This window comes from Pagrus pagrus (genome assembly GCF_965226575.1).
Source record: "Pagrus pagrus genome assembly, chromosome: 22".
NCBI lineage: Eukaryota > Metazoa > Chordata > Actinopteri > Spariformes > Sparidae > Pagrus > Pagrus pagrus.
Window position 1 is genome coordinate 297,839 of NC_140204.1, and position 11,233 is coordinate 309,071.

Below are 11,233 nucleotides of genomic sequence, written 5' to 3' on the forward strand. Positions count from 1 at the left end.
CTATAACCTGGCATCACGTCACACACACACACACACACACACACACATTCCTTAAGCCTGGAGCATATCACACCCACATGTGATATCAGTGACCACCATTGTTTCTTTGTTCTGCCAGACACACACTCACACACCTGTATATAGTACATGTTAGTTAGTGTGTTTTCATCTTTGTGTTGAATAAAAGACTTTTTAACCCACATGTTGTCTATTTAATATTGTACAAGAGTGAATGTTGCCAACCTCTACTCTGTCAAGAGCTCCAAAATCCTTCGACCATCACTAGCTGTTATGGTAGTATTGGTTGTAGTTATTAAGTTAATTATTAATCAGAGTTACAAACAGTTTAGTACCTTTTCTGAGACTGATTTAGTGAATTGGCTATATTTTCCCTTCAAGGGTGGTGCCCCAAGGTGATCTAATGTAAATTGGATCTTATTAGTAATCAGAATTAATAATTATCCCTGATAATCATTATTATTGATAGCCAAATTTAACCCAAAATTCTTGCATGAAGCACTACATTATGGTGCCTCGTGCGATGTGAGCACAACACTGGTGAGCTGCCACCGTTTACACCACCTTCATCTGTTACCTGTTGTTCTTGTTGCTTCCTCACCACAACACCACACAGACGGGCAGAAGGTCAGAAAATCCAGAAGCTTCGTCACTGCTGGAGTTGCAGGTCAAGCTGCCATGAGTGTGAGATAAATGTGCGGTTCTTAGATGGATTTTCACCAACATGCAGGTGTCCTGTCAGCTAATGAAGGTGTGATGATTGATGAAGACCTCTGAATTATCTGACGCACTGCAGGGAGGTCAAACCTGAGACATTGTCAATCTTAGACAGTAAATGTTGGGCCGTTGACGAGGACTCTGCTGGTCCGACAGTCCTGAACACAGAGCCCAGCCGGCCTTCACACAGGGAGGAGATGCTGAAGGGACGTTTCCATGTGTGTTACATAAGTCCAGAGACAGCAGCAGGCAGCCGGTTATATAACTACATGATTTATAGAGACATACAGAGATCATCTCACACTGAGGCACTGGAGACCTCCAGTGGTCACAACCATGTACTACAGTATCAGAGCAGCTCCACCCAACAGAAACTCATCTGGACATATTTCACTGGTGTGTCTTTGAACGTGTCAGACGGCTGCCATGTTTGTCTCAGGCAGACAGTCGACACCTGGACCTTCATTAAAGGAGAAAAGGAAAGTTGTGAACTTTAACTTTGTAATTATTTAAAAAGGATTGGGCCACCATGTACACACTCTATATCATCACATCTGTCTTATTGTGCCACCTACTGGTCACAGGCCTGTACAACAACAATACAACCACTTTTCAAACAAAGTACTGGACGAAAAACAAACTCAAACTACACCTGTGACATCACTGAAACAAACAACTTCCTGATGTGTGAAAATGTCTGGCCGACTGGATCCAACGGTGCAGGACACGCTGCAGCAACTAGAGACACTCTTCGCGCTTACAGAGGTCCAGGAGACAATGTGTGTGTAGAAGAACAGACAGTGGCCCTCATTTATCAATCTAACCGAGAAACCAGCGCAGACCCGAGGCTGAAAGAGGCCTCGCCCCGAGAGGTAACGACATGGAGATGCGTAATACGTCCAAGAAGAGGAACTTCTCTGACCTTGAAATTGAGACCACAACATCACACGCACATTTAAACAAATGAGTTTTATTTGGCAGCCTGAAAAGTGGCTTCAAAAGTCAGAAGAATGCCATATGGAAAGAAATCACTGCTGCGGTCAACAGTGTTGCCATCGTCAATCGAACTCCAGCTGAGGTTTGAATATTTAATTCATACATCCACGATATGTATAGTCATGTGTGTGTGTGTGTGTGTGTGTATATATATATAAATAATCAATTATATCAACGTCTTACGGGCACATATAGGTCTTCTAACAGATCTGCCATTGTCGAGATGTGATGGCTGTAAATACCGAGCTTTGCGTGGAAATGCCCGTACGCCCAGTTTTCTGTCGTACGTTTGTTTGATAAATGAGGGCCAGTGTGTGTGTGTGTGTGTGTGTGTGTGTAGAAGAAGAGACGGTGTGTGTGTGTTTTCACTCAGTTTTTATTATAAAAGTTGACGTTTCTACTCTGACAGTGAACAGGAACAGAACAATAAACTTCAGTAAGAAAATAAAAAACAACAACATGTTAATGATGGGGGGGGGGGGGGGGGTTCCATGGCAACACACAGGGCTGATGAAGGGAGGGGGTGGGTGCAGGGGTAACCATGGTAACAGTGAGGGGAGGAGGGGAGGGGGGAGTTCACTATCCTCTGGTGGCAGACAGTTTACCATCTGATGACCTCCAAAACACACACACACACACACACACACACACACACGCACAAGCACACGTTACTGAAAGGCAACACACACACACACACTGTGACACACTCCCTCTGGTCCTGTGTGTGTGTTTCAGAGCTCAGATCTCAATCAGGCTGAGAACAGACATCACAATCATTAAACCTGTCACTGATCAATAACCTGTCACTGATCAATAACATGTTACTGATCAATAACCTGTCACTGATCAATAACGTGTCACTGATCAATAACCTATCACTGATCAATCATGTGTCACTGATCAATAACCTGTCACTGATCAATAACCTGTCACTGATTAATAACCTAACACTTATCAATAACCTATCACTTATCAATAACGTGTCACTGATCAATCATGTGTCACTGATCAATAACTTGTCACTGATCAATAACGTGTCCCAGAGCAGAGACGCGTGTTGAGGCTGAACAGAGATTTATAACTCTTCTGTTCCTGAGCTCAGCTCTGTTGCTTCTGTCTGATCCCTGTGTTCTCCTGTTCTGTCTGATCTTTGTGTTCTCCTGTTCTGTTGCTTCTGTCTGATCTTTGTGTTCTCCTGTTCTGTTGCTTCTGTCTGATCCCTGTGTTCTCCTGTTCTGTCTGATCCCTGTGTTCTCCTGTTCTGTCTGATCCCAGTGTTCTCCTGTTCTGTCTGATCCCAGTGTTCTCATGTTCTGTTGCTTCTGTCTGATCCCTGTGTTCTCCTGTTCTGTTGCTTCTGTCTGATCCCAGTGTTCTCCTGTTCTGTCTGATCCCAGTGTTCTCCTGTTCTGTTGCTTCTGTCTGATCTTTGTGTTCTCCTGTTCTGTTGCTTCTGTCTGATCCCAGTGTTCTCCTGTTCTGTCTGATCCCAGTGTTCTCCTGCTTCTGTCTGATCCTTGTGTTCTCCTGTTCTGTCTGATCCCAGTGTTCTCCTGCTTCTGTCTGATCCTTGTGTTCTCCTGTTCTGTCTGATCCCAGTGTTCTCCTGTTCTCCTGCTTCTGTCTGATCCCAGTGTTCTCCTGTTCTCCTGCTTCCGTCTGATCCTTGTGTTCTCCTGCTTCTGTCTGATCCCTGTGCTTCTCTTCTTCTGTTCTCAGTTAAAGTTCAGTAGTGGCTGACTGACAGTCACACTTGTACAGGAAGTCTTATTTTGAAAAGTGACAGGAAGCTGGTTGCTGCTCCTGTGTGACTTCCTGTTTACGGTCTCATCTCTTCCATTTAAAATTCCTGTAACCACGGAGACAACAGGCCTGCTCCTGACTGGCTGAGCTCACCTTCACCTTCTCACCTGCTCCCTGTGATGAAGCCCCGCCCCCTGCCTCATCCTGTCCAATCAGCTGTCACAGAGCTCTGAAACACACACACCTACCTGTCTCTCTCACACACACCCAGTCTCTCATCCAGCTGCAGCTCTTCTTCTCTACTCGTCATCGTCGTCCTCGTCATCGTCGTCCTCTCCCTCATCGTCCTCCTCTTCCTCTCCTCCCTGAGCAGAGGAGCCGGGATTCCTGGCTGAGTACGTGCCGCCGCCGCGGTACGCCACCATGTCCTGTCACACACAGGAAGCAGCGTCACACACACAGGAAGCAGCTCATCATGTGACATCATCAGTCCGTCCACCTGTAGTCAGTCCACCTGTCCACCAGTCCGTCCACCTGTCAGTCAGTCCGTCCACCTGTCACCTGTCTACCTGTCTGTCAGTCTGTCCACCTGTCTGTCAGTCCGTGTCTCACCCGGTCATATTTCTCTCGTAGCTTCTGGGCCTTCTCCTCGTAGGGCAGCTTCTCAGACTGGGTCAGTTTGCTCCACATCTCTCCCAGCTTCTTGGCACAGTCTCCTATAGACAGACCCGGATACTGCTGCTTCACACTGGGACGGTACTCACTGCAGAACACGAAGAACGCAGACCTGCAGACAGACAGACGGACAGGGGGTGATGGGGAGAGAGGGGGGAGACAGGGGAAGAGACAGAGAGAGAGAGACAGGGGGAGACAGGGAGGGAGACAGAGAGAGAGGGGGAGACAGGGAGAGACAGGGAGGGAGACAGGCAGGGAGAGACAGGGGGAGAGACAGGGAGAGAGAGGGAGGGAGACAGGGGGAGAGAGGGGGAGACAGGGAGAGAGAGGGAGGGAGACAGGCAGGGAGAGACAAGGGGAGACAGGGGGAGAGACAGGGAGAGAGAGGGGGAGACAGGGGGAGAGAGAGAGGGGGAGAGACAGACAGGCCGAGAGACAGGGGGAGAGACAAGTTAGTGTTTGTGGGGCTGCTCTGTCTTTTCTTGTTGTTAAACTGAAGACGTCCTGTTCGTCCTGCTGTGATCCTCTGGTTTGAGCCTATGAACTGATGTATTGATCGGTGCTGATAGATAAACAGCAGTGAGCCTATGAACTGATGTATTGATCGGTGCTGATAGATAAACAGCAGTGAGCTGACAGGTAGATCGTCACTGTCAGCACAGGTCCGTTCATCAGGCTCGTTAAGTCGACTCCATCAGGAGTCAGATTGTCTACAGGTCAGAGGAGACTTCTACAGTCAGCTTCAGTCACACAACAATCACCAGTGTGTAGTTTACAGGCTTGTTTCTGTCAGAACTCGACTGGTCCAATATAAACAAGTCTCAACTGCAATGTCCACATCTGAGCAGTCAGGATCTAGTGTCTGTTCTGTCTGAGAGTTCTCTGTGGTCTGTCTGTGTTGTCTCTACGTTCTGTCTCTGTATTGTCTCTACGTTCTGTCTGTGTCGTCTCTACGTTCTGTCTGTGTCGTCTCTACGTTCCGTCTGTGTTGTCTCTACGTTCCGTCTGTGTTGTCTCTACGTTCCGTCTGTGTCGTCTCTACGTTCTGTCTGTGTCGTCTCTACGTTCCGTCTGTGTTGTCTCTACGTTCCGTCTGTGTTGTCTCTACGTTCCGTCTGTGTTGTCTCTACGTTCTGTCTCTGTGTTGTCTCTACGTTCTGTCTCTGTATTGTCTCTACGTTCTGTCTGCGTCGTCTCTACGTTCTGTCTGCGTCGTCTCTACGTTCTGTCTCTGTCGTCTCTACGTTCTGTCTGCGTCGTCTCTACGTTCTGTCTCTGTATTGTCTCTACGTTCTGTCTGCGTCGTCTCTACGTTCTGTCTGCGTCGTCTCTACGTTCTGTCTGCGTCGTCTCCAGGTTCTGTCTGAGTTGTCTCCAGGTTCTGTCTGTGTTGTCTCTACGTTCTGTCTGTGTTGTCTCTACGTTCTGTCTGTGTTGTCTCTACGTTCTGTCTCTGTGTTGTCTCCATGTTGTCTCTACGTTCTGTCCGCGTTGTCTCTACGTTCTGTCTGTGTTGTCTCTGTGCTGCAGACTCACGGGGGTCTCTTGGGGGCGTTGGGGTCTTTCCTCTTGCGGCCTCTCTTTCCGAAGCCTTTAGGTGGGATGTAGTCGCTCATCTCCCTGTTGTAGCGCACCTTGTCGGCCTTCGCCATGTCCTCGAAACACTTCTTATCACCGGCTGACAGAGACTGGAGACACACACACACACGCACACACTCATCAGGACAGAGTTTCTGACACAGCTGGTGTCTGTGTGTGTGTGTGATGGTTACCTGAACAGGTGGAGTTCAGAGGTTTAGACTGAACCAACAGTACAGTTGTACGAATGACCCTGAGACAACAGGTCTCTCTACACAAAGTGACACAAACTCAACATTCACCACATCTAAACATCAACCCAGTCAGTAGGCCAGAAGGACTACAATGTTTTACAATATTAACGTCGTCCACACTGTAGTTAGCGTAGCACCAGACACTTTCTGTACATAGTTTCCATACACACACATGCCTTGGTGTTAATGGTATTTATCTGCTTATAATCTCTACAGTGAGATGTATATCGTAGAGAATCTCCCCCTCAGGGATCAATAAACTACTTATGATTCTGAAAAAAACCATCATTAGACTTTACCTGCAGTGAAGTGGTCGGGTCATACATCACATTTATACAGTGATATAAAAACTCATGTACCGGCTCCATTTGTATCACTAATGTATTTGATTCTCCTGTATTGGTGTTATTAATAATATATATTTAAAGTTTGTATAAACTTTCTGCAATGGAATCAGAGTTCATGGTTCAATAACATCAGAAAATATCACACCAATATTATCATCATCATCAACATCATCATTGTAAGTATTATTGATCATCGCCATCATTATAAGTATTATGACCAGTTACAGTGACGGCTGAAGGAATGAAAACATGTTTATTGTGGAACAAATACTTTATATTTCCTACGACACGATGTCCTGACAGACAGGAGACTTGATATAAACTTGATTTATGGCTTCTTTTATGGTCAAATCAATAAAGATTTATTCAATGTACACAGTGTGAAAAATGTAAACTTTAATAACACGTTAGATTCACACGAAACACGTTACACTTCAGTGCTGTCAGGACGTTAGTTTATTGTTTATCTGTCGTCACAGTTTCCTTCATGTCGCCGTCACAGATCTGCCTCATAACGAGGTGTCTGACCTCACTGGACCTACCTGCTGAAGAACACACACCTGAAACACACTGCACTGTCAGACAGGTCACTGATCAGCCTGTCTGCCTGTCTGTCTGTCTCTCTGCCTGTCTGTCTCACCTTCCATCTCTCGGAGCACTTCTTGGAGAACTCGGCGAAGTTCACCGACTGCTCTGGGTTCTTCTTCCGGTGTTCCTCTCTACACGTCTGGACGAAGAAGGCGTACGCCGACGTCTTCCCCTTCGGCTTGTTGACGTCTTTACGCATCATACTGGCGGCCTGACGGACACACACACAGAAGACGGTTTAATACTCATAACTGGTTCATTATAATTAACAGTTGGTGTAAAAATCTAATAATCACTAACAGCATAGTTTGATATTGTAATCGATTATTCAACCAACAGTCAAGTTAGTCTATATTTGTTGGACTAATTGATCGTCTTCATTATTGATCACAGCGTCAGTCATCTTAAAGATCAATCTGTCTCCATCATCACGTACAACAGAGACGCAGCAGACCTTCACAGTGGACTCAGTCAACACAGACCTCTTTATTTAAACATATTGGACAGTGAGAGGTGATGGATGGCTCATTGATTACCAATAATGTCACAGTTGAACTCGACACCACACAGAAATTAAAGGATGAATAAAATTAAATGTAACTTGTCACAGAAAAATTAAAATCATGATTCAGATTGAATCTTAATCTTTATTTGGGTGAAGTCATGAAAAGACAATGACAGATTTAGACACATTTGGGTGGAATGACCCTTTAACCTGTGTGTCTCATATTGTTCATAATTCATATTAAACCGTGTTAAACTGTTGAAATGTGTTTATTATGTGATAAGTGAACTGGGCTCCGCAGCCTCCTCCGGCTGCACTGAGGCAGCTCCGGTTCTGGACCGTTAGACGGGGAATGGCGGCCCGAGCAGCAAACTGAGGCCGATCGTGAACAACAAAGAGAACAAAGTGAGGATCCATTTTCTCCGCCGGAGAGCGAGGAGGCCCTCCGACCCTCCCCGCAGCCCGGCTCGGTGTGCTCCTGCGCCAGGACATCCCGCCGGAGCTCGGTCCCCGCTCCCCGCCTGTGACTGGAGCTGCAGGAGCCGTAGAGATGAACGTAGACCGGAGCTAGCCGCGTCTTCTATGGACTTCTACGGGCTGCTGCAGTTAGCCTAGCCGTGCTAACAGGCTAGCTCCACAGAACAATGGGCCACCATTTGCTTCCCGCCCTCTGCGGAGCTAGCCGCCCCATCCCCCTCCGCTATCGGCAGGCTAACGGAGCAGCAGGCGGACAAAATGTCTCTAAAGGACAGACCCGTCAGAAAACACGGTGCGGGGCTTCATGTCGACCCGCGGAGGCTTTATTTTACCCACGGAGCCGTTTTTATAGCAAACGGCCGTGTGTGCAATGGAAACATGGAGTCCGTACAACAGCTACGCATTTTCAACGACGGGCTCCGGTTATGCTCTGGAGGGGTCAGCGCTGTATGGATGGGACAGGACTATTTCCTGGCATTCATGCTCCATAATGGGCGTTTCGTGTTTACAACAACACGTCCGAACCGTCCCGGACTGCACACAGATCTCTGAGCGGACCTCACAGCCGCCACACTGAGACCCCTTCAGCGGCCATTTTATCCGTTTTTCCAGCCTCATCATCGGGTTTTACTGGAGGATTCTGCGGTCAGCCGGTAAATCAGAGCCCGCTCGTCAGAGAAATGTGCGCTGGGTGCTGCGGAAAGAGAAGGACGGAGGTACTCACTCGTCAGGAGGGCCGGCTGCGGACTGGAGCGGACTTTGGGTCGGGTTCAGGGTTTCAGATTCAGATGTTCTGTTGTTGTTTGGGGGCTGAAGCAGCGACTGGAGACGTTGGTTCACTTTCAAACTGGGTCGAGCTGGAGCCCGGCACCGCCCCCCAGCAACGCCCCCGTTGGTCATTCCTATTCAGAGGGCGGGAACACGGCCGGCCGACGTGGGCGGAGCTCGTCTGAATACTCGGCTGTGATTGGCTCACGTTGCCGCAAGTCAAAGCTGGTTGCGGCACGGCTCCGCCTCCCCAGTGACACGAGCAGGGCGGGAAATCTACTCACAACAGGGCGGAGCTAGCTGGTGTCCCTGCGTCTGATTGGCCAGAGTCGGTGTCTGTCAGCTGAAGCAGCCAGTGTGTGACGAGGTGGAGGAGGGGCGACAGACAGCGGCAGAGGGCTGAAGAGGGAGGGTATATAAGGCAGAGCTGGGCTGTTTGTGACCAAGGTGGTGTTGAAGCGTGTCGGTTCTGATGGTGACCAGGCAGTGGACCCACAACTACACAGAAACTTACCCAGAGACAGCTAACACACCACCACACAAACACACACACACACACACACACACACACCACCACCACCACCACACACACACACACACACACACACACACCCACCACCACACACACCACCACACACACACACTCCAACAGTGTCTCATGTCCCTCACATGAGGAGCATCACTCAGGGTGTCCTCACATCCTCAGAGACGTCTCTGTCCTCTGGAGGACACATATTGATCCTGCTGCTCCAGTTCTGACCCGGCTCCAAACAAAGATGGCCACTGACATGACAAATACTCTGTATCGTGTATGAAAACAGAAAATCAGGCAAAGTAACAACAATGATTAATATTCTGTAATTAAATAACTCATGTAGATTTCATGTGTCTCCATGAGGAGTTAGTGTGTAACACCAGAGCAGGAGGTCCACGTGAACATCACACACTGAAGGACTCAACCAGCTGTGAGAGTCCTGCAGACAGACAGCACCTCTGCTCAGGCCTGTAGGTTAAAGGTGCAGTCTGTAGTGTGTGTGTGTACATATACACACACACACCTGCTTTGTTAGTGTAGCGTTTACCTCACCTCTTACACATCCATGACAGGTGAGCAGTTAGGACAGTATATCTAAGAAATGGACCGACAGGCTCGGAGAACTCCTGCCAGCAGAGACTCAGAGGGCCCGGTGCTGCAGCAGTAAACATGCAGTCAGAGCCAGCCGGCGGGTTGAAATGGGATGGCTCCACTTTGATAATGCACTTATCACCAGATCAGAACCAGCCGTGGCATGCTGTGAGTCTTCATCCACAGATGTCCTGTTGGAGATGAATCTGAAACGTGTCCCGTGCACCTGAAACATCCTCACAGTGTCGCACCTGAAACATCCTCACAGTGTCGCACCTGAAACATCCTCACAGTGTCTCACCTGAAACATCCTCACAGTGTCGCACCTGAAACATCCTCACAGTGTCGCACCTGAAACATCCTCAGTGTCTCACCTGAAACATCTTCACAGTGTCGCACCTGAAACATCCTCAGTGTCTCACCTGAAACATCCTCACAGTGTCGCACCTGAAACATCCTCACAGTGTCTCACCTGAAACATCCTCAGTGTCTCACCTGAAACATCCTCACAGTGTCTCACCTGAAACATCCTCAGTGTCTCACCTGAAACATCCTCACAGTGTCTCACCTGAAACATCCTCACAGTGTCTCACCTGAAACATCCTCAGTGTCTCACCTGAAACATCCTCACAGTGTCTCACCTGAAACATCTTCACAGTGTCTCACCTGAAACATCCTCACAGTGTCGCACCTGAAACATCCTCAGTGTCACCTGAAACATCCTCACAGTGTCTCACCTGAAACATCCTCAGTGTCTCACCTGAAACATCCTCACAGTGTCTCACCTGAAACATCTTCACAGTGTCTCACCTGAAACATCCTCAGTGTTGCACCTGAAACATCCTCACAGTGTCTCACCTGAAACATCCTCACAGTGTCTCACCTGAAACATCCTCAGTGTCTCACCTGAAACATCCTCACAGTGTCGCACCTGAAACATCCTCACAGTGTCTCACCTGAAACATCCTCACAGTGTCTCACCTGAAACATCTTCACAGTGTCACCTGAAACATCCTCAGTTGCACCTGAAACATCCTCAGTGTCTCACCTGAAACATCCTCACAGTGTCTCACCTGAAACATCCTCACAGTGTCTCACCTGAAACATCTTCACAGTGTCTCACCTGAAACATCCTCAGTGTTGCACCTGAAACATCCTCACAGTGTCTCACCTGAAACATCCTCACAGTGTCTCACCTGAAACATCCTCAGTGTCTCACCTGAAACATCCTCACAGTGTCGCACCTGAAACATCCTCACAGTGTCTCACCTGAAACATCCTCACAGTGTCTCACCTGAAACATCCTCACAGTGTCTCACCTGAAACATCCTCACAGTGTCACCTGAAACATCCTCAGTTGCACCTGAAACATCCTCAGTGTCTCACCTGAAACATCCTCACAGTGTCGCACCTGAAACATCCTCACAGTGTCTCACCTGAA

At 48.2% G+C, this 11,233-nt stretch overlaps 1 protein-coding gene across 1 annotated transcript; it reads right to left on the bottom strand.

Annotated features, from left to right (window-relative positions):
- Positions 1-2,089: 2,089 nt before the first annotated feature.
- hmgb2b (high mobility group box 2b) lies at positions 2,090-8,768 on the bottom strand. Its single transcript, XM_084344323.1, has 5 exons — positions 8,623-8,768; positions 6,969-7,127; positions 5,686-5,837; positions 4,087-4,261; positions 2,090-3,902 (listed from the first exon to the last, which is right to left on the bottom strand). The coding sequence occupies exons 2-5, from the start codon at positions 7,116-7,118 to the stop codon at positions 3,774-3,776; spliced, it is 606 nt and encodes a 201-aa protein (XP_084200449.1). The 5' UTR covers positions 7,119-7,127; positions 8,623-8,768; the 3' UTR covers positions 2,090-3,773.
- Between the last annotated feature and the right edge of the window lie 2,465 nt (positions 8,769-11,233).